The 23,993-nt window shown below is 40.4% G+C and overlaps 1 protein-coding gene across 4 annotated transcripts in view; it reads right to left on the reverse strand.

Moving 5' to 3' along the window:
- The window catches only part of SLC44A3 (solute carrier family 44 member 3), a 90,836-nt gene that overhangs the window by 25,616 nt on the left and 41,227 nt on the right, over positions 1-23,993 (reverse strand). For all 4 annotated transcript variants that reach the window (XM_054037902.1, XM_054037904.1, XM_054037901.1 and 1 more), the window contains 3 exons: positions 23,179-23,344; positions 11,838-11,994; positions 8,405-8,488 (listed from right to left, as the gene is read on the reverse strand). In XM_054037902.1, coding sequence (XP_053893877.1) covers positions 8,405-8,488; positions 11,838-11,994; positions 23,179-23,344 — 407 coding nt within the window. The remainder of the gene's footprint in view (positions 1-8,404; positions 8,489-11,837; positions 11,995-23,178; positions 23,345-23,993) is intronic.

The raw sequence follows: 23,993 nt of genomic DNA on the forward strand, positions 1-23,993 counted from the left end.
GATCTATATGTATGTGGATCCACCACTGCTGGTGGGTACACACCAGACTGATACAATGGGGTGCTTAGGACTCAGTGACCCTAGTCAGGTACAATGAGTGAGCTGCATCTTTACAAAACCAGTTTTGGCTCAATCCCCTGAAGAGTGGAAGAACTAAGGAAGGAAGGAGCAGTAGAAAGTTACCTAAAAGGTAGAACAAAGGAAGCCAGCAGGGTTTAAAAAGCAAGCCACACGGGAATATGACAGCCAGACAGGAGGAAGAAGCAAGAGGAAGGAGAGAGCAAGGTCACCCAGGATGTAGCAGCCTCATGGGGCAAGGTGCCCTGACCACTTTCCTAAGCCCAGATGGCCCCAAGGCCTCTGAAAACCCCAAGGCCTCTGAAAACCCCTGGGACTCTGACCCCTGCCCAAAAGAATGCCCTGGAGTGATGAGGAAACTGAGACAGAGACGTGAATTTAGTGTTTATTATTTTGTATGAGCTACACCATAGTGTTTTACATGATCACGTATAAAAGAGAATAAACGTGTTAGACATGCAGACTCTGTGTGCATGTTAACTGCTTCACAAGCGCTGCATTCACCTTAGAGAGTTAAACTAGAAACTAGAAACTTCACCCTTGGGGTGGAGTTCTTGGAGAGGGTGTGTTTAACTACAAGGTAGCTTGAGGGGTCATCACTGCACCCAGAGGGATTAGGCAGCTGGACAGCAAGTTCCAGATCACAAGGGGGTGCCAGATGGAAGGTCTGAGTCCTAAAAATGTGCCTAGGGATCCAGAAATGGCTTGACTCCATTCATACACCAGGGGCTTAAAACACACAGGAATCTAGAGCGAAAGAGGCTTGGATTTCCCTCACAACAGTACTAGTGAGTGGCTGAAAAGGGGCACTTGCTAGAATCTGCAACAATCACCAGCAACCAACACAGACAGACAATAACTAAATCAGTGCCCCCAAACTGAGCAGTCACAATAGTTACACACCAGAAGAGCTCTCCCCCTTTTTGGACATTCGCATTCACATTATGCTCAGCCTAACACCTATTTGGAAAGAGCGACCCAAATCCTAAATCACAAGGAGCATTTCCAACATGTTATGAAATCTTAAATGTTCCATTGTTTTCTAGTTAGTGGGAGTATTCACCAACTCATTTCCTTTCAGGGAAAGATATATTTGCTGAGTAAGAAAAGGTAAATCAAAGTCAATTTAGAACTTGCTTTCATTTGGAAACAGGCAATATAAATATGTTTTTTAATAGATTTTAAACGTTTCCCTTAGTCACTAGATTCTGTTTAATAAACTAGTGATTTTCCATTAGTGCAGTCCTTCCCAAAGGACTACAGGCAAGGACTACAGGCAAGCAGTTATGACATCAGAGCTGCACCATAAATCAAAGAGCCTGGGATGCAGTAGATAAGATACAACCTCACTCCTTCACTAAAAAAAGAGTTAATATATCAAAACTACCTTTGTGAAGAACACAGCCCTCTTTGCTTTGAAGCCTGGGAACCAGACATATTTCTCAGTATCAGGACAGATAAATAAGGAATGTGAATGTTTACATATTTTCTAATACCACAGTATGCAAGAAAACTATTTAGAAAAAACATCTTTCTATATTTCACAACACAGAATGTCAAGGGTCTTGGAAAAACTGACCTGCTAGCTTCATGAGAAAAGCACTGTGGCAGAGATCCAGGCCCTAAATTCTCTGTTTGCTGAGAATAATTGCTACTTTGTATAACAGCTGAATGCAGTCCTCCATTGAAGGACTGGCTATAACAAAATGAGCTCAGTGAAAAAGAATTGCCATAGCAACAGAGTCATCTTAAAAAAGAAGCCAAAACCAAGCTGCTCAGATATCCCACTTCAGCTTCTTCTGCCCAGCCTGGCCTGATTTTCTCCTTGCTGCAATAGAGCCACAGACTCTAGAGGGCTGGCCTGCAATGTGGTGGATCTGAGTTTGAATCCTGAGTGCCATAGAGACATGCTCAGAGAATGAAAGCTAGATAAATAAGAGACTATGTCGTCACTCTGGCTAGTGTACAAAGCAGTATCAGAGCAGACTCTGGAGGAAGCCATGTCATGCCACCTTTGAATAGAGGGAAGAAACAGAGTAACATGGGGCCTGTGAGAACCGCAACAGGGAGGAAATGCAGGACTCCCTCAGTGCCTTGGAAAATGCCATCTCTTGAAGTCTCAGGAAATTAAAAAGTGCTACTCAGGGCTGCATTAAAACACCAGGCCACCAATATTGCGGCCCTCCAACAACTTTCCTAATGTGCCCCACATAGACTCACAGGCCCACCTTTCTCAACTCCTTGATCTTCAACCTTTTCCATCCTTGAATCCTTGCCCTGCTCAAGGGACTACTCATGCCCCTCCACTGTCTTCTTGTTCTTTCCCATGCATGTCATCTAGTCCCTCCCTGGCTATCAAAGACAGACTGGTACTAGCAGCACATTCTCTGTCTCAGCCCCATTCCTCTCCTTCAGCAACTCACTGCTGCATCTGGGTTTCCTCTCAACCATGGGGCCTAACCATAAGGATCCTGCCTCTATCGACTCCGTAGCCATAATATATTTCTATATTAATTACTAACAATGTTCTCTGTAATTAGTGCTACATCGATTTTCATTTGGATGTTCTCAAATAAACCTGCACTGAGCCCCATCTTAGCTCAGGAGTTACCTGTCTCAAAAAAGCTGTTTCTGAATTCCTTGGCACCTGCTTCCTTGTTTTAAAAAGGAAGTTCCATTTGGCAGACACTAATGGACATTCACAGATCACAGTCAGGTCTATGAACTACACTTGCTATTAACTGAGAGCTTACTATGGGGTCAAAAGTTCAGTTCAACCTGCATCAATGGAATCATAGGCCAGTACAGTATAATTGTTCTCTAATCCCACATGGTAAACCATACACTAGAATATATAAAACTGAAGGAGTTTTTATTTCCTGTTGAGGCATTTATGAAGGCCCTTAGGGAAAGCAAACTAGCTTTTTAAAAAAAATATGATTTAACTGAAACCATTCTTTTAGTTGACTGTGTATTCGAGATGGCTGAAAACTCTAGCCTACCATCTAGTAGCAAATCTGCCAGTAACATTAAAATACAGTATTTTGGGGAGGATGGGGACGAGAAGAGGTATTTGATGGGGTAAGATCGTCAGAATGTTTGGCAGTCTGCAGAAGAAAGTGTATTTACATTAGCGTTTCTCGATTTTGTCTGCATCCACATCACTTTTGCACAAGGTGTTTTAATCCCATGACCACAAAGCTCTTGCGAGACTGCCACCCAAAGGTTTAAATTACAGAAGCAAGTGCACCAGTAGAAAGGGTTACTATTACTTTTATATTTATATACTAAGGCAGCTAACATAATTTCATAATTTTGCTGAATTTCAGTACCAATAAATGGTGAGCCATAACACTGGCTATTATCACTAATGGCCGCCACAAGGTTCTATATGCCATTGCAGCCTCAACATCATGGTGCTGATTAGAATAAAGAAACTACACGCTTCTCAGCAATTCCTTCAGAAACGTATGTGCTGCACTATGGAAGGGGTGCTTGCCAGCTGGCTGCAGATCAACCCAAACCAGACACAGAAAAGCAAAATTATACTTCTGGTGATGTACTGTAAAATACATTTATTGAAACAAGACTAAGGAAGGAGAGATGTCTTTGAAATACCCAAAGTTAAGGCACTGCCACAACTATTTAAGAGAGGAGACAGAAATTGTGACTATCAAACCAAAAAAAGGGGATTGTTTTTATGGAAGAGAAATTCCAATCCACCAGATTTTACTTGAGATCATTTGGATAGGTTTATCTGGGCCTTACTGAAACCACAAATGCAAGATGATGAAATATCTATGGTAATTCTAACAAATGTTGGCAAACAGAAGGATAATGATTTTGTATTCATAATGCACCTTTCATCCAGATAGATCCCAGAGAGTTTTACTAATGTATTATACACATACAAATCAGAAATACAGCAGCTTTGGGGTGAACGTCTAACATAGTAACTTTACGCCACAGGACAGGACCCAGTTGCAAGTATAGAGGGAATTTAGGCAGGCAGAATATAATTACCCAAACTGTAGTCCAAACAGGACATTGGGTTAACACTGCTGCTCATGCAGAAAGTGCCACTGAATCTTTAATGATTATAAGCAGCCACTGCAACGGAACTCTATAGTCAGCACATGTTATAACTATGAGTGACTAAGGAACAACCCAGGTAATGGCAGGATGTCTTTGAAGGTATGTCTACACTGCAATTAAAAACCCACTGTTGGTTCAGGGGCTGTTTAACTATAGTGCAGACATTCGGGCTCAAGCTGCAGCCTGAGCTCTGGGATCCTCCCACTTTGCAGGATATTAGAGCCTGGGCTCCAGCCTGAGCCTAAACATCTACATCGCAATTAAACAGCCCTTAGGTTGAGCCCTGCGAACCCCCGTCACCTAGCACAGGCCACCAGTGGGTTTTTTATTTCAGTGTAGATATCCCCTTAGGCATCTCTTGACCAAGGTCCTTGGAGATCTGAATGAGACTCAGATGAGTGCTTTGGGATTATGATTCACTTTCTAGCCTAGGACCTGATGCTTTGAGTTAGTGAACTAAAGGCAGAAAAGGGGAGATACAGCAGTGCAGATAATCCTGAAAATCCACAGACAAGGGACATTTATTAAGTGAACAGGCCTTAATGGAAGGTCTAGGGAGAAGGTAATCAGTAGGAGGTTCTTATTGCCTGAGCCACTTTTGAAATCTGTGGACAGTTATAATCTCTTTCCATTATTTAGAGATCTAGCATCCTGTTCATGTTTTGGTATATTTAATATTAATGTCATGTTGTTCTGCACATCCAAGCTACTGTTTCTATTCCACATGCAGTGTTTGCAGGTTTTTACATATTGCATGTGAACAAATATATCTTTTGGACTGTACCATACAGATAAAAGGAAAGAAAAGCAGAATAAGAAGCCTAAATGGATCCACACTTGAACACCACTATGTTGTAACAGATGATTAAGGGAGATCACCAAATCCACACAGCATTGGACAGTTAAAACAACATAGTAAAATACCCCATTGTTGGCAATGGGCTAATTCTCCACCTGTAGGAGATGCACATGACAATCAGGGCCAAAGTTTAAAATCTCATCTGAAAGATGGCATATCCAGCTGCACAGTGCCCGTGACAACATAATGTGCCATTGGGTTGATACTATCTCACAGGTAAGAGTGCTATCGTCTGAATCACCAACATTACTTCCTGGGGCACTTGTTAGTCCTCTGCAAGTTTCCCATCCAAGTACTGACCCATTCAGCCCTGGTTAGCTTGCGAGATCAGAATTTGTGTCATTCCGATTACTTAATTCCTCCTCAGAGACAGGCTGGAGAAGAAAATATCAGTGTTGGAATGATGAGGAGAGATTTGTAATCATTTTTTTAAAATGTGATTTCTTCCCACTTATCAGAGTTCTCAATGGATTTCTTTTTAGAATTCCCAGGTAATGATGCATTTGCTAAGGTAATATTATCACCGATGAACAAGAGTGGGACAAAGGACAAACACAGAATGGAAAATGTCAGTACACACAGTAACTCTAGGATCAACTTCAGTGACAACTGTTCTACATTTGAGTAATTTAAACTCCTCTAAAAAAAATAATCTGAAAAGTACTAAAAGCTTTAAAAATATCAGAAATATACAGACAGACCAAATTTTTAAAAATGAGTGCCTAAAGTTAGGTTCAAACCTAAGTCCAAATTCAGAAACTAGATAGGTGGCCTCATTTTCAAAAGTGCTGAGCACTCAGCAACTTCTACTGCTTTCACTGAGAGTAGCTGAATGTTCAGCACTCTTGAAAATCAAGCCACTTATTTAGATGCCTAAAATCAGGCTTGTATTTTTGAAAATCTTGGTCACAATTTTGCAAACTTGAAGCCTGGTTCAGATTTATTTACCTAATCACCCCCCAAAAACCTACATACACCTTATTTTGTGGGAGGAGAGGGGGGAAGGATTAGACAAATTGATTACCCTGCATAATACACTCATCTGTGCTCGCTCTTACATTTTTCATACAGCTATAACTTCTATAGGTTACCTTACAAAAGGTTTATGGTTATCTTCTTTTCTAATCTTCTCCTATATGCTACGTTGCTTTGGTTTACAAAGATGGAGCTATGGTCATCTTTGCCAAAAACATACCCAAAACAACAATTATTTAACAACAGGCACAGTAATATGATCTTGAATTTAAAAACAAAAACAAAAACTCAGTTTTTTATTTTTTTTAAGATCTATTTTTTACTACAATGGCCAAGGAAAATAACAGGAAATCTTTTAACAAAGTAAGAACTGAAGCACAAACCTTTGACCCAAGCAGACAGCAGTACAATAATTAGGTATTCTTGTAACAAACACATAAATAACATACAACAGCAGCTGGAGAAAGCAAATGCTTTTATATTGGCTATCATCTTTGAAGGGCAGGAAGCCAAGGTGAAGGGTGACAATAACATGCTTGGAGTCCAAACTAACTACAAGGCTCTTAACCAAGTCAGTGACCATGAGATCTAATCTAGAATGTAAGCCGAGAAAGTTCATCCCACGGAACTAATGATTTTGTTGAACAAGAATTTAGTGTGGTCTGGACTAAGACATATCCTATTTCTTTCAAGCCATTCAGCATTCATTTTCATGTATGCAGCCACTTTAAAACAGCGAAGTGCAGCTTTAGCAGAATCTGATTTAAGAGTTATCAAAGCTAAACTTGTACTGCCCAATGGCATCTTCAGAATTGTAGCATACAAAGTATTAAAGGGAACTGGAGTGAAACTAGAACCCTGAAGAACACCATACATAATCTTTAGGGTGAAGAAGATCTTCTTATTGTTTCCACTATAACGGCAAAGGATGTTAGAGCCACCACAGTTGATGAAGGGGTATTGTAAAAACATAAGAAATAAGTATAGACAAGAATGGAGATGGAGTTGGGGAAAATGTGGAAGAAAGGACCAGGAAGAAAAGAGCAGAAGTCAAGTATTTGAAAACTGGCAGTATGTAGAAGATCAATCATTTCCAATAAACACACCTTGGAAAATAACAGTTAAAAAAGTTGTCTTTCTAAGAAAGGGAATACTGTATTTTGTGGATGCCCCATTTTGGTTTATATTCCAGATATAGTAATATTGAAAATCAGAAAAGACCAGTAAGAGAGTTTTTTCTTTTAGTTGATGCTCCCAGGGTGGACAGTTATTTATCCATCTAGATTGTATTATAAACTCTTCAGGGCAGGCACCATGTATTTTACTGTTTGTATAATGCCTAGCACAATTAGTTCCCTATACTGAATGAATAAGGCCTCTAGGTACTGTTTGTCCTACAAACACAATAATAAATAATAAGCCACACAGTGTCCACGAGCCAGCAGGAAGCTGGACATCATCTTCAGTTAGGCTTCTTGCATCCTCTAGATCCTCCATTTGGGCCCCCTGCATCTCAATAGCCTGTCACCTGACTCATAGAACCCTCTGGCTTTCTAACCCTTGAAGAAGAAGGGGAAGGCCCACTGTAGTTTTTCTAATAAGATCTTTCTAAATCGGGATTCTCAAACTTGGGGTCGGTACCCCCCAGGGGGTGGCAAGGTTATTACATGGGGGGTCGTGAGCTGTCAGCCTCCACTCCAAATGCAACTCTGCCTCCAGCATTTATAATGGTGTTAAATATATAAAGAAGTGTTTTTAATTTATTGGGGGTGGGGGGGGGAGATCACCACACTCAGAGGCTTGCTATGTGAAAAGGGTCACCAGTACAAAAGAGAACCACTGTTCTAAATGATCAGATCTGCTACACCATCCTTTACACCCAGCTACTTGTAGCTGTTTGTAATCTCTCTGTTACTGTGGAGAAATGTTGCCAACACCCATCTTCAGTTTGTCTACACAACTTTGTTTTTAAAACTCAAGTTAATTGATTGCCCGTTGACTGGGGTTAGCTGGCACACGTATACATACTAGTCTGGACACCTCACAAATGTTTGCGGTGCATCCAGACTCACATGGACAAATGTGCTAGCTAACTCAAGTTAATCAGCAATCAATTAATTTGAACTAAAACAGTCTTATCACTCATCTGGCATGTCTACATTAATCTTCCTGATTTTACACACCAAGATTGTGCCTGTGTATGACAGGATTCTCCCATACTGTAGACAATATTTTATAACATTTAAACTAATATAGCTAGACACAATGCGGACAAAGACTCAGTCTGAAATGAACTCTAGGACACAGAGTACAATTCATTTATATACAGCCTTCACTATATTGAATAACTTTACTTGTAGATTACTTTAGATATGCACTTGATAGAATGTATTGTACCTGGTTAAAGTATCTTAGGCACCTTTCTAGACACCAAAAGCAGCAGAAACAGCATTTGAACATGCATCTTGCACATGCACTCTCCTGCAAGGAAATGAAATAACTAGTTAGTGCAGGCAGATTTTATATAAAACTGACATTTTACACCAACTTGCTTAACAGGACACTGTAGTTCTTCTCACAAAGTATTCATTTAAACACCAGAGATTTCCTTCCTGCTTATGGGAATTGTTTTTAATTCAGATCCTACAGTATTAATGATTGATGAGCTGAACATTTTTTCCCTTTGGATGGAAGATTCTACTCTGGAAGGAAAATAACTGACGTAAGCAGCTTTGGTTTGCTAACAGCTGCATGTAGCACAAAGCATGCAGGCAAATCAGTAACCGTCAGTGTACTGATCGATGACCAACAGAGAGTCTATTTACAAATTAAACTTTTTTTTTACTGTATTTAGAGTATTTATTTTCTTTGTAATTTATACAAATGTTAGTTTTATTTTTGGGCTGTTTTTCAAGTTTTTGAAATAAGTGGAACCCTGTCTGACAGAAATAAAAAGACTAGAGAGATTTATATAACTGTGTGCACGCACACACAGGAAATGGCTACACAGCAGCTGGGAGCATGCTTCCTAGCATGGATAGACGGACATACTAGCTCGGCTTAAGTTTGTGTGCTAAAAATAGCAGCATGGCCACGGCAGCACTGGCAGGGGCTCAGGCTACCCACAAAAGTACAAACCTGCCTAAACCCCTGGGTACATACCCAAATGGCTAGCCTGAGCTACTGCCCAAGGCCGCCACAGCCACAGTGCTATTTTTACTATGCTATCTCAAGTGTAGCTAGCGCATGTCTTGTCTATCTGTGCTGGGAAGCACACTCCCGGCTGCTGCTATGTTGACACACCCACAAATAACTTTAATTTTATTAGGAAAGGTAAAAACAGCAGGCTTAAATTCTCAAGGAGATCACTCCTTTCAGGAAACAGTTTGAAGTTCTTACAAAGACTTTGATGAATTTTAACTTTATATTAAACATAAAACAAAACAGGGAAGAACATCTAACATTACCTCAAAAACCAAAGTTGTTAATCCTACAGAGTATTTTAAAATATAATCATGAAATCCTACATCTTGAGGGCCATTGTGGCATGGCCATTTTCCCAGATGATGTTTAAAAGCAAATTCCATTTGGTGATATTTGTTCAAGAGTCTTTTTTATCCTCTATCTTCAGGGCTCAGAAAGGTTTTTAAGTAAAGCTCTTAGAATGGCTGTGTGAAATCTTCAGGTCACATGCATAGCTGCGGAGTTGTATGGAAGCAGTGAAGGTGAGAATTTTTTAGTCTGGAGTTTAATATCCTTGCAAATTTTCCAGCATTCAATATTTTTTAAAATGTCACCAAAGAATAATATCCTGAGCCAAGCTGAATGGCAATACTTTGCCATGTCTCGCTGGAGAGCTGTGTTTATTATAAAAGCAGCACGCTAATTTCCTCACAATGGACAATATTCATCCCCTTCCACATTACAACCCAGAGGAGGAGACTCTGCAGGTTGCGATTCCTCTTGGTAATTCTGTCAGGAGGAAGGGAGGGAGCTGCCTGGTGGAAAAGGCCCGGATGTCCTTCTACAAACTCATGAAACTCCAGGGACACCTGTGCAGATGCTCTGGCCTCTAGCAGTACCCTCCTCTCTCCCAGACAGCATGGCTGCAGTGGAGCAAAGGATCCCCTGTCTCCAGAGGGAACAGGAACATCTATGGAAAAGGTAATACAGTCTAGGTAAGTCCTGTGAGACCACAGGAGGGATGATTTGCATCCCATCCAGTCTGCCCACTCCCCAAACACTGCCACCTTGTGGGTCCCTGTACTTTGTGGAAGGGAGTCTGCAGGGTCCAGGGGTATGGTGGATTGTACTCTGGCGTGCCAGAACGGAGTGGTATCACTGTGTGGAGGGTCTTCCTCCATGGATTTGGTGGAACAGTCTGGCCCATTGTTAGCAGGTGCCCTGCAGCTTGTTTAGGAGCTGCACTGCCTAACTTCAGAGGAAGTCCTGTCAAGTCCTCCTCAGCTGGAAGGCTGTAGGCTGGTCACGGAAGGTAGAAAAGAAGAAGAGGACATGGAAGATACACCTAGGGATACAAATAAACCCTCTCTGCTAGAATATATTGGCTCATTCCAAATTTATTCAGAATTTCCAGCAACTAGCACATCTGCTTCAGATGTGCAACAAAAGCAGCAGACCATAAAGTTTCTGGGTAGTTTAATCTTGTCATTAATCTGTAATATCCCATTTGTTCTTATGCATTATTTGTGACTTTTACACAGACTCCAGTGAATGGTCTTGTATGCTTGTGGTTTTACGAATTCCTTCACAGGTGGAAAATAAAACGTATATTCTTCCTAGTAACAAAACCCTTCTTATCCACCATGTCATATCTATTGGCAAAAGGCAAGCCTCAAGGTGTTTAACTGAACCAAACACCCAAGGTTTAAGCGCAAAATTTTCCACAAATGGGTGCCTAAAGTTAAGCAACTACATCCAAGTTTAAGCACCTAAAAAGAATAACTTGATTTTCAGCCATGCTGATCACCCACAGCTTCTGTTGACTTCAGAGAATGTTCTGAGTGTTCAGCACATCTGAACATCAAGTCCCTCTTATTTAGGTACTTATAGAGTCCCTGCAAATGGATTCCTGCACTCATATGGAGCCCCAGTGATGTCAGTGGAGCGCCACACAGACCCACTACTGCTCCTAATTTATTACAAACTGCAGATTAAGAAATAGAGCTCGACATCTCATGAGAACCAGCCCATCCCATGAGATTTCCAGAAATAACCACAATTTGCATTCCTGTGTTACTATGGTACTTCTGTTTCCAGCAGAAGCCCAGACATGCAGAGGTGCATGACAATTAAAAAGATAAACAACAAAAACACTTAACCACACTTCTTTATGCTTTAAAAGATATGCTGAAATTCTGGACAAGAATGTGGGTTAGTTCTTATTTTACCTATTCTTTTTAAATACTCTTGAGCCTTCCACCACAAGGCAGGTGAAATCACCAAGAAAGGAGAGTTTTCATGCTGAAAATAAGCCATTCTTGGTAAGCTGGATTTTTTTAAAAATTATGATGATGTGAGAGTTTTAAAAAAATCCTTCTGCCAACTCTAAATTGTTCCTTACTCCTCATATAAGATTTTACATTAAAAAAAGTAAAAATAAATCACCTTTGATTTTCTTCTTTGAAATTAAAAAAAAAATCTGATCTGAGGCAGAAAGGAGTAGATACAGACAAGAAACTATTTCATGAATAAATCAAAATAAAACACACTACAGAATCTTACACAGAGGTTAGTTTTTCAATACATTTCTTTCCCGAACTTCACCCCTTAACCACTGTACTATTGTGTTACACAAGTATGTACCCACCTTTTCTTTTAGGGCATCATAAAGGTACATAAGAATAATTCTTGGAATTCTCACTATTGTGATTAAAAACGACCCTTTTACAACTGTTCCTTGATGATAGCAAAAAAGAACTGATATGGAAGACAGGATCAGGTGTCGTGGCGAGCTACTCTTATGTCTAGGGGGGAAAAACAAACAGCATTTTAAAATGTTATAGAAACAGAAAATACAGCTAATTTCTACTGCTGTTTAAACAATTAATATCTTTTATTGTTTCAGTTTCTTGTAACTGAAGTATTACTGGGAGTGCATATCTAGTGGAATCCCATGGAGGTGAGTTCTGAATCCAGTGCTATTGAATATTTTCATTACATGACTTGGATAATGGAGTAGAGGGTATGCTTATAAAGTTTGCAGATGACACCAAGGTGGATGGGATTGAAAGCATGTTGGAGGACAGGATAAGAAATCAAAAACAACCTTGGCAAATTGGAGAATTGCTCTGAAATCAACAAGATGAAATTCAATAAAGATAAGTGGAAAGTACTACCCCTTAGGAAGGAAAAAATCAAATGTACAAATACAAAATGGGGAATAACTGGCTACACTGTAGTAGTGCTGAAAAGGATCTGGGAGTTATCATGGAGCACCAATTGAATCTGAGTCAACGATGTGATGCGGAGAAAGCGAATATCATTCTGGGGTGTATTAACAGAAGTGTCGTGTATAAGTCACGTGAGATAATTGTCTTGCTCTCCTCAGCACTGGTGAGGCCTGAGCTGGAGAACTGTGTTCAATTCTGAGTGCCATGCTTCAGGAAAGAGGTGAACAAATTCAAGAGAGTCCAGAGGAGAATAAGAAAGATTACAAAAGGTTTAGAAAATGTGACCTATGAGGAAGTCGTTAAAAATCTGGGCATGTTCAGTTTTGAGAAAAGAAGACAAGAGTCTTCAAAGATGTTAAGGGCTGTTATAAAGAGGATGGGGATGAACTGTTCTCCATGTCCACTGAAGGTAACACAGGAAGTAATGGGCTTAATCTGCATCAAGGGAGATTTAGGTTAGATATTAGGGAAATTTTTCTAATTATAAGGATAGTCAAGATCTGGAATAGGCTTCCAAAGGAGGTTGTGGAATCCCCATCATTGTAGGTTTTTAAGAACGGGTTGGACAAACACCTGTCAGGGACGGTCTAGGTTTACTTGGTCCTGATTCAGCATAGGAGACTGGACTTGATTTGATGACCTCTCAATGTCCTTTCCAGCCCTATATATCTATGATTCTATGATCAATCCAGACTTTTATTGACTTCAGTTGGGAGTCAGATCAAGCCCTAAGTCCAGATGAAGGAAAACAAGTTTAAATCTTTTACTGGATTAATTAAGTACATAGGCAATGACTATTTTCGTGCATTTAGTAACAGACATCACAACAGGAAAACTGGCGGAGGCGGGAGGGGAAATGTTCCAAGTAAACATAAACAGTATATGAGAATTATACTTCCTTTGAATGCTTCTATCCTGCTTCTGTCATCTTTCTAGCCCCACTGCACTCTGGGTCCACTTGTTCTGAATCAGTAGTCAAACTAAAACAAACAAACAGCCTGGCAAGATCTTACATGTGAAACTAAGATTTACTCTCTGATGTCAATGTAATGACTGGGGCAAATTTTGCTTTCAATTTTGCTGATTTAGCTCCAGAGGTTTATTTCAACATGTTTATTTCAGGTTTATATTCAGGTTTATTTCAGGTGAGAGCAGAATTTGGTCTAATGTGTTTAAAATATTATCTGGCCTACTCATAACTGAAAATACATTATTCTACTGCATTTTAGCTGTGATGTTTTGAGGCAATAACATAAAAGTTCTAAAACCTAAATATACACATGAAAATTAACTTCATGTTTTGTCTTATAAGTAATGTCAGAATCCCACATGAAGGGTTTTTTTTTTTTTTGCATTTTAAAGATCACTTTAATATGAATCAGATACAAGAAATGGCATAACACAGCTCTCAAGAATTTACACTAATTAACTCTCCAAAACCTGGAAGTTAACTAAAAAAATAAATAAAATAAATGACTGAAATCAGTCTTCTCAGCACAATAAATCCCCCAAAAAACATTTTGGGGACTTCAAATACACTGATTACTATTCACTGTAGTTACATTAGCATAAAAAGGCAAGGAGACCCTTTTATTAGAAAACCCTAAATAATATGCTCAATGCTGAAATATTTACTCAATCGAAAATACATTGAAAATGGAATTAAGTAAGAATCAAACCCTAAATCATAACTAGAATGTTCACTCTTAATAGGGAACTTCTGAAGGATTCATTTATCACCTTTAAAATGAATAGTTTACAGAAAAAACTAAGAGCATAAAAAGGGTTTGTGTGTATATGTGTGAGAGACAGAGCAGCTGGGTGGGATTTGAAAAGGAAGGTCTGCAAACACATTTTTATTAAATCTTCACCACAGCAGGGATTTACACAACTAAGTCAAGATAGGTATCATAGTGCTGCAATAATCCTGAGTATATCACTGCAGTCCTTTCATAGCAATAACTACTTTAGAGCTATAAAGTCATATTTATATATGCTTATGTACCACATTATTTTAAACAGGAAATACCAGCAAAGCAGTTGCTAGTATGCAGCAGTTTCAATCTTATGGCCAGGGGAACAGCTTGAGGGATGGTGATTTTTTATGTAGAGCGAGTACTTTGATAGACTCTCTTAAAAACATCATTTTTAGATGTCAGAAATACATATGTATTGATAAACTTTAACAATTTCACCCCTGTACTACTGCTCTTTTCTATTCATGATAGCTTACAGTCAGACCTGGGAAAATTAAAGATTAAAGAACAGCAAGTTAAAATATTAACCAAGTTTAGAAAATATAGGAAGGGCAAGATTTACAACTCTGTTAATAATTCACTTGCTGCTCAAGAGATAAAATATAACTTTCCTTCTCTTCTTTAACAGTACTGATTAATAAGTTAAGTTTGGTTTGCATAAACCTTTACAAATTTGGAGGCTGTTGCAAACCGCCTTGGTCTAGCTGAGAACTGTCATGTTCTAAAGAGATTTCATTATGGTTCCAGGCATGTTGGAAATTGATTTTCCTTCTAATCATGGATCAAAGCAGGAAGTACCAACCTTGAGGGTATGTCTTCACTACCCGCCGTATCGGCAGGTAGCAATCGATTTATCTGGGATCGATATATTGCGTCTCATTAAGACGCGATATATCGATCCCTGAACGCACTCACCGGAATTCCACCTGAGCGAGCGGTGGTAGCGCAGTCAACGGGGGAGCGCAGCCATCAATCCCACACTGTGTGGACCCCAGGTAATTCGATCCAAGATACTTCGACTTCAGCTACGCTATTCGCGTATCTGAAGGTGCGTATCTTGGATCGATTCTCCCCCCCCCCCCCCCAGTGTAGACCAGCCCTAAGAAAATGACCAAATTAAGAAAACTCAACCCACTAGTGGTATTTGTGTCTCAAAATTTACTTTGCCTTGAATCACTTATTTTATCTTTATGGATTCACACACCCCCATAGCTCCAGATTCTGAAATGACCTCTGTGCAGGTGGCCTTGTATTCACATGGAGCCCACTGAAGTCAGTAGGACTCCAAATGGACATAGGAGTCTGCCTGATCAGAACTCACTTTGGGACTGAGGCCTTAGTTTGAATTTTCTTTTGATATTTTTGTTTCATTGCCTATTCCCTAAAATATTCAATGTTTCATTTCTTGATTTATACAGAACAATACTGCACCAAATCCCTGTGAAGTTGTATTTAATACCACACCAGATAGCTGTATTTATGCATTTTATTTCTAATTTTGCCAATTCTCTTTATTTTATTGTCAGTCTTTTGATATTTGGTATTTTTCTTAAAGCCACAGCTCCTGGAGTCAAATGATTGTAGGATAGTTGTAGCTTTCATTAAAAAAAAAAAAAAAAAAAAAAAACTCTCTCTTTTGGTTGTGGAACAAAGCTTGAAAATGGCTCAGAAACAAAAAGAAAATTAGAACCCAAAATGTTTTTTTTTTTTAAACAAACAAAAAAAACCCATGATTTTTAAGCCAATCATGACTTTTTTTTTTTAAGCCTGACTCATGATTTTTGAAAGCTCCCAGTTGCAATACACTTCTATGTTGCGTTCAGCTCATGAAGCATTTTACAGAAGAGAGTTCAAGAGATGGAATGTAAACATAATTTTTAAAAGCTATTAAGGAATTACTAATAATTTAGTGAAAAGACCAGTGCAATAAAACAGTAGGGCAGATAGTATACTCAGATCTGTCTGTCTGAGGACTAACACATATGGTTTCTCCTCAATGCCTAAAAGTTCCCAGAATACATATTTTTCATGTTATACGTAACACTATACTGAAAAGCAAATGTTCAGCTATTAAAAAAATCTACTATCAATATTTACAGGCGCGTTTGCTTGCCTGCTCAAATACACTAGTTTGAGTAACTGTACACTGAATTGTCCTGTTACACGTATAAATGCAAGCTTATGACCATGGGAACAAACATGCTCACAGATATTACAGGCATTGATTTTCAATAGGCTGTTGAAAGTTTAGTCCTCGTTGATCCCTATGTATAACCTCCTTAGTAACTAAGGGCTTGTCTACACAGAGAGTTAGTGTGTGGCTAACCAGGGTCTGATCCTACAGCGCACTAGCTTACTGTGTGCTAACTAGCCATGTGAACCCCGTTGCCAAGCACTGAAAGTTCTGTAGCACGAGCCACGCAGCCACTTAGTGCACAGCAAGCTAGTGCTTGCAGACCTAGCTTGCCATGCACTAACTCTCCATGTACGCAAGCCCCAAGTGCCTGATCCTGAGAGATGCGGAGTACACTCACCTGCTACTGAAGTCAATGGGAGTTGTGGTGCTCAGCAGCACTTTTTAGGGCATGTCTACACAGCAACTAGACACCCACAGTAGGCCTGCGCCAGCCAACTCAGGTTCGTCACGGGGTTGGGCTGCAGGGCTGTTTCATTGCTGTGTAGACTTCTGGGCTCGAGCCTGGGCTCTAGGAGCCTGCGAGGTGGGAGGGTCCTAGAGCCCAGGCTCCAGCCCAAGCCCAGAAGTCTACACAGCAATGAAACAGCCCTGCAGCCCAAGTTGGCTGGCAAAGGTCAGCCATGGGTGTCTAGCTGCTGTGTACACATACCCTTAGAATCAGGTCCTAAAGCCCCACTCAAACAAACATGTACACACACTCTTAATTTTAAGCATACATTATTCCTATGCCAAAAAATTAAAAATTCTGCACACAATATTTTAAAATTCTGCAAATTTTATTTGTCAAAATAACACTACATAATCACGCCAGTTTCAGTTCCTTTGGTAATTTATTTCAAAATACCTGTCAGCAAATACGTCTGTAACAATATGGACACACACAAAAATTCTCCCAGGAATAGAGAGTTAAAGAAACCCCTGTGGCGTTGCACTCTATATGATTTTATGAAAATATGCTAATGAGTTTGAATATAATGTAACTGAAATATGCTTCATGCAAAAGGTCTCTTGTAAGGTATCATTACAAAGCTTATAATCTACTGAGTGTGGTCATCCTATTTGTATAAATGTATCACTCTTGTATCTGAAACTAGAAATATGAAATATAACTCTGAGGGCCTATTGTAATTATGCAAAGTGTGGGCCATTAATGATGGTTTGGAATCTTGATGGCTCCCATCAACCAGGACAATTGACTGCAGATGGCTCTGTTTTACTTGTAAGTTTTCCTGTATACGGGTGTGTGCTGGTAAGTGGGTAATGAAGTCTTACAGTGACATGTGATCATGTCACCTGAACTGGAATCCATCTTTAACCTGGGGCTTTTCCATTGAGAAGGAGGGGTGAACCCAGAGCGGGACAAAGGATCCCCGCCTTGTGCAAAAGATGTATAAGTGGGTGGAACAGAACAAAAGGGGCAGCCATCATGAGAAATCCCCTTGCTACCACCTGAGCTGGAACAAGGGTTGTACCAGGGGAAAGGATGGTGCCCAGACTAGGAAGGTATCCAGTCTGTGAAAGAAACTTATTGAAACATCTCTGAGGATGAGATTTTATCTGTATTAGACTTAGATTTCATAGAATATCAGGGTTGGAAGGGACCTCAGGAGGTCATCTAGTCTTTTTGTCCCAGATCCCTAAATGGCTCCCTCAAGGATTGAACTCACAACCCTGGGTTTAGCAGGCCAATACTCAAACCACTGAGCTATCCCTCCCCCTTTGTGTGTTGTGTTTTGTTTTGTTTTACTTGGTAATTCACTTTGTTCTGTCTGCTATTACTTGGAACCACTTAAATCCTACTTTCTGTATTTAATAAAATCACTTTTTACTTATTAATTAACCTAGAGTATGTAGGGCACAGCTGTGCATCTCTATCAGTGTTATAGAGGGCGAACAATTTATGAGTTTACCCTGTATAAGCTTTATACAGGGTAAAACAGATTTATTTGGGTTTGGACCCCATTGGGAGTTGGGCATCTGAGTGTTAAAGACAGGAACATTTCTGTAAGCTGCTTTCAGTTAAGTCTGAAGCTTTGGGGCACGAAAATCTCATCCTCAGAGATGTTTCAATAAGTTTCTTTCACAGACTGGAAGCCTTCCTGGGTCTGTGTTGGAGCAGACAGGCGTGTCTGGCTCAACAAGACAGGGTGCTGGAGTCCTGAGCTGGCAGGGAAAGCAGGGGCAGTAGTCTTGGCACATCAGTTGGCAGTTCCCAAGGGGGTTTCTGTGATCCAACCCATCACAACCCCTATGATAACCCAGTTCCTGTTTCTCTTCCCGCTTCCTCCCGCCCCCCAGAGCCCAGCCAGGGGGACAGACGCCCAAAACCCCTTAACCCCAGAGCCCACCTCTGGGTCCCCTCCAGCCAATACACCCAAACCCCCTTCTCACCAGAGCTCAACCACGGGGCCCCCCAGAGCCCAGACACCCATCCCCTTCCGGCCCCAGAGCCCAGGGATCCAGAGGGAGAAACAGCCTGATGCTTGGTTCCAGGCTTGCACAGTTTCCTGAGTGCCGCCAACTCCTTCCCTCAGGGCATGCTGGGAACTGCAGCTGCCAGGAACCCTCTAGCTCCCTCCCCCTGGCAGTGTCTTCTATGTGCAAGCTGGGCTCTGCCAAGGCCATTGGCCCCTAGTGGCAGCTAGCAGCACTGCAGCCCATTTCTGTGGGGGAAAGGAAATTCTGCATGCACAACATTAATGTCTGCAAAATTCTGCATTGCGCATCGGCACAGAATTCCCCCAGAAGTAATACATGTAAGTGTTTGCAGGCTCAGGGCTCTGATCCTACAAACACTAAAGCATGTGAGTAAAGTTACTCACAAGAGTACTATGGGACTACTTGCATGAGAACAGCTATTCAACACGCTTAAGCATTTGTAGAATTGGTCCTTCAGTAAATAAGTTTGGGTAACTAGTCAAATCCATAAAACCTTTTTCTTTAAATCAGTGATGGGGGAACGTCTGATCACAGTGAGGGGGTTAAGTGCATAGCTGCTTAACCCCTCAACACATGATGGAAATAAATCCTTATACAAAACAAACCAAGCTAACAAGATTTCCACAAAGAGCTTTCTCCCCCCCAAAAAAGGGGGGGGGCATCAAGAGCGCAGTCTCTTTTTGCAAGTTATAAAAGAGTAGCCGTTACATGAACCACTATTTCTTTTATTAAATTAATAAGGCCTCTTAGGAATTTATCTTTTATCTGAAATAAAAGAAAGCAAAGTGTAGTTTCAATATTATTATTTCAGGTCAAACAGATGTCACCTGTAAAGCTAATCCAGCTGAAACAACTCTCTGCCCTCCCCATTTTTAATTCCGCTTATGGACAGTGGCTGAGAAGTGCCTAATGGATTGTTGTGTGTACTGAGGAAGCAGGTTTCCTCAGGGAAAGGCTGTTCCATTTCCTGTGGCCATTCACTAGCTAGAAGGAAAACCTCTCCATGGGGTATCATAAACAAAGCACTTGTGACAAGCATTTATGAGGCTGCATCACAGAACACATTAAATTGCAGATTACTGGTGACAAATTCATTGTTGTCAATAAGAACTAATATAGTTTACTGCCCTCTATGAGATCAATAATATTGCTATTTCACCTTTCTATACCCCTTACTTCACTGCTTTGATTTATCTACTTATCTATACTGACAGATCGAGGGAGAGGAAGAGGGATCACCACCATTATATATATATAATTCTGTGGGGGAAAGGAAATTCTGCATGCACAACGTGCATTATAATTATAATTAATATATATAGCATTTCCCTTCCCATGCACAGCTCTCTCAACACAATGGGTGTCAGCTGCCAAGCAAATTAAGTACATTTAAGGAGAGAGATTTCAATGGAATTTGGAGCACAGAACTTGTCTACTCCAAGAACCCAATCCTGGACCTCACAATGGTGGTGGAAAGTAGCTGGAAAGCTCATGGGTCTGGTCTCTTGAGAATTACCTAATCCTCTGGGGGTAGAGAGCCAACACAGCAGCTTCAATGCCGCCTTTCTAGCCCTGATTGTAGGCGGCATGGCCAGGTTGTCTCCATGTCCAGGGGATCCCTAGCTTCCAGAATAGTCCTTCGGGTTGCTGGCAGCCAGTGCAAAGTACAAGAGCTCAGAGGCTGCACTATATTTTACATCGGGGACTGGCTTAACAGCCCTAAGATCAGTAGAGCCCTGTGTGGATACAAAATTTGAATCCGCATCCGAGCCGCAAAAATCACCGATGTAGATATCTGCAGATCTAAAGCGAATATCTGCGGATTTGCTGGGCTCTAAAGATCAGATGTGTGTGTGCAGTATGAGAGAGTAGCTTAACATCACCTTTACCTGCCTCACCCCCGAACTACTCCATGTGCACCTTGGAGCATCGTAGTATCTGAGTCAGTACTTTATGCAGCACTGAGCAAACTGCAACAAATAATGGCAATTTAATGACTGTGAGCTTCAGTATAGGTGTCAAATCAGAGAAAGCACTGGAGCAGACATCTCTGTAAAATGTGGAAAGATTTCCCCCCGCAACTCCCCAGTTCCTTAAGCAATGTGGTTTGGACTTTGAGTGTGGTTTGAGTTTCATTCAGGCAAACTCCCAATTACTATTGATACCCAAAATTAATGGAGTAAAAAAATCTCAGGATTTGGCCCTCTAGTACAGTGGCTCTCATCCTTTTCAGATTACTGTACCCCTTTCAAGAGTCTTATTTATCTTGCATACCCTCAAGTTACACCTCAGTTATTAGCTACTTGCTTACAAAATCAGACATAATACAAAAGTGTCACAGCACACTATTACTAAAAATTGCTTACTTTCTCATTTTTACCATATAATTATAAAATAAATTAATTGGAATATAAATATTCTACTTACATTTCAGTGTATAGACTATAAAGCAGTATAAACAAGTCACTGTCTGCATGAAATGTTAGTTTGCACTGACTTCGCTAGTACTTTTTATGTAGCCTGTGGTAAAACTAGACAAATATCTAGATGAGTTGATGTACCCCCTGAAAGACATCTGTGTACCCACAGGGCACGCATACCACTGGTTGAGAACCACTGCTCTAGTATAACTCTTCACTGTTTAAGACTGAGAAATTCAGATTTCAATAATGGAGCACTGATTGGATGCCATGCTGTAGCCTCAGGAGCAAAGGGCCAGTTAACTACATACAGCTCTGTAGGGCACTAGTTACCTGTGTTGATCCTTCAGTCAGAGAAAGGAGATGAAGTGTGAACCTCTAGTCTTGACATAGTGGGTGAAATGGTAAAAGATTATGTCAGTATACTGATCCTTTCCCCAAACCCTTTAAAATGGGCATTTTACATTCTGTCTACACTAGGAATATTTAAAAAAAAAAAAAAAAAAAAAAGTCCACTGGCTAACACCAGTTCGGCCTGAGCTCTATTGAGAGCCCGAGAGTAGATGCGCTTCTGACAGTGTTTTAAATGCTGTGTTGATTAGACTTACTCTGAGCAGGGACAGAAAACACAGTATTTAAAATGGTGGTGGCAGCCGGCAATCTGTCTACTCTAGGGCTCCCAGCATTGCTAACATCAATGGAGTGGAACCAGTGTTCCAACAGCGGAAAATTTTTGGAAAAAAAAAATCCCAATTATCGACAAGGTCTAAGCTGGTTTTCCTGCAGGAAGAGAGGAGAGTAGAGTTCATCGGGAGTTTTCCAACAGAACACTTTCTATCCAAAAGTGCTGACTTGTCAAAATCAAAATGTTCTGTGGGATTGTTTTGATTTGGATGGAATTCCAACAGGAACCAGGCTGGTTTCCTGACAGCTTGCCTGGTAGCTCCCTGTCAGCCTAAGAGCCTGGATGACCTGGGAGCCCCAGCTCCCACACATCCCAGGTTCCCAGCTCTGGGGCAGCCTGCCAGGTGGGCTGTTGTGCTCCCAGGCTCTTCACATGGCAAACTCCTACAAACCTGTAGCTCACATGGATACCCGCCCCCCACTGGCCATACAGCTTTTCTGCAAAAAAAAAAATCCATTTTTTTGTTTTGTTTGTTCCACTGTGGAACAAGAATTTTTTCAAAGTCTCAGACTTTCACAGAACAGAAAATTTGTTACCACATTTGCATGGAATGGAGCACAGGAAACACTGCAATGTGGCTAGAAGATCAAAACATTCCCCTGCAGTGTTGGAAATTGAAACAAAAACAGCACTGATTTACTGCATGAAACCCATCTTGTTTCACTATCCAATACGAAGGAAGTGCAAAACGTAAAACAGGATAAATAGTAAGTAGTAAATGAGATTTTTACAATTCCTACACATCTAGCTAAGGTGGTGTCTTGGTAACACAAAGTAAAATACTTCAAGTAAAAATATTTGCACAGCATGACATGATTTTCAATTGTTTTCTACAGTAAACTTTAGAGGCTTATTCAGCCATACCAGATTAAAGCCTGGTGGGAGGGACGGAAAGGAGATCAAGTCACACTACTTTAGAATTACTCTGGGGCTATGTGTTACACCTTTACTTAGAACTACCGACATTTACTGAGAAAAGGTTAAAATTTATTCTGAGTTTTGCTTGCACCAGGGCTTAATTTGGCTCAAAATTTTCTAGGATTTAAAGAGAGGTGCTACATATTAATGTCACATGAGATCGTGTTCGAAGCCTTGCAATGAGCTGCTTGACTTTCTAGTCTCACATTCTTGGAATAATTTAGCTCCCAAGATACTACTCTAAATATAAATCCAAGGCATTTTATAGTGGTTTTCCTAAAAATACTCAAAGTGAATGCTAAGAAAACACCAACCATACAAGGAGGTAAATTTTACACATACCGGTTGAAATAGCTAGTCACCACTGCTCCAGCGATAGTCATTTGCTGACAAGCCAGGATGAATTCACTAGTCCAGATAAGGCCAACTAAATGGTACCACCACATGTAGCGAATGCCAGACAGAATTTTATATTCTACTTGTCCTCCTGAAATGACTTGTGCACTACCTGAGAAGTCAAAGATATCAGAATATTAATAACAACTCAGCAAACAAAACAGAACTTAAACATGTCTCATATAGCCCATGTATTCACTTTTTTCCAGTAAAGTTATAAAATAGAATCCAGCTGTTGTTTAATTCTAGCAATATTTACTAAAGCACACAACTAATTTTGAGAAAAATGTTCTTATAGGGCCTAATGCCTCAGTTTTAAGTCAGGTCATTTTTACAGCTGCCAGTAAAGTCAATAGCAGCTGTGTTTGAGCAAGATTTAAGAGAAACTGGGTTAAAACTTCAGGATTTGCTCTAAAATGAATGTTTGAGAAATAAATGAAAAATCTTCATTATCAAAATCTGAAATAAGATTAAAGTCAATTACAGAAATGTCTAAAAATTAAGTTTTCACTTATGAGGACAACAGCATTATTATGCAGACAAAGCACAATTGGAGTTGCAGCTAGCAAGGGATGTGAAGGATAACAAGAAGGGTTTCTACAGGTACGTTAGGAACAAGAAGGTGGACAGGGAAAGTGTGGGACCCTTACTGAATGGGGGAGGCAACCTAGTGACAGATGATGTGGAAAAAGCTGAAGTACTCAATGCTTTTTTTGCCTCGGTCTTCACAGACAAGGTGACCTCCCAGACTGCTGCACTGG

Source organism: Malaclemys terrapin, chromosome 8 (assembly GCF_027887155.1).
Source record: "Malaclemys terrapin pileata isolate rMalTer1 chromosome 8, rMalTer1.hap1, whole genome shotgun sequence".
NCBI classification, from domain to species: Eukaryota; Metazoa; Chordata; order Testudines; family Emydidae; genus Malaclemys; species Malaclemys terrapin.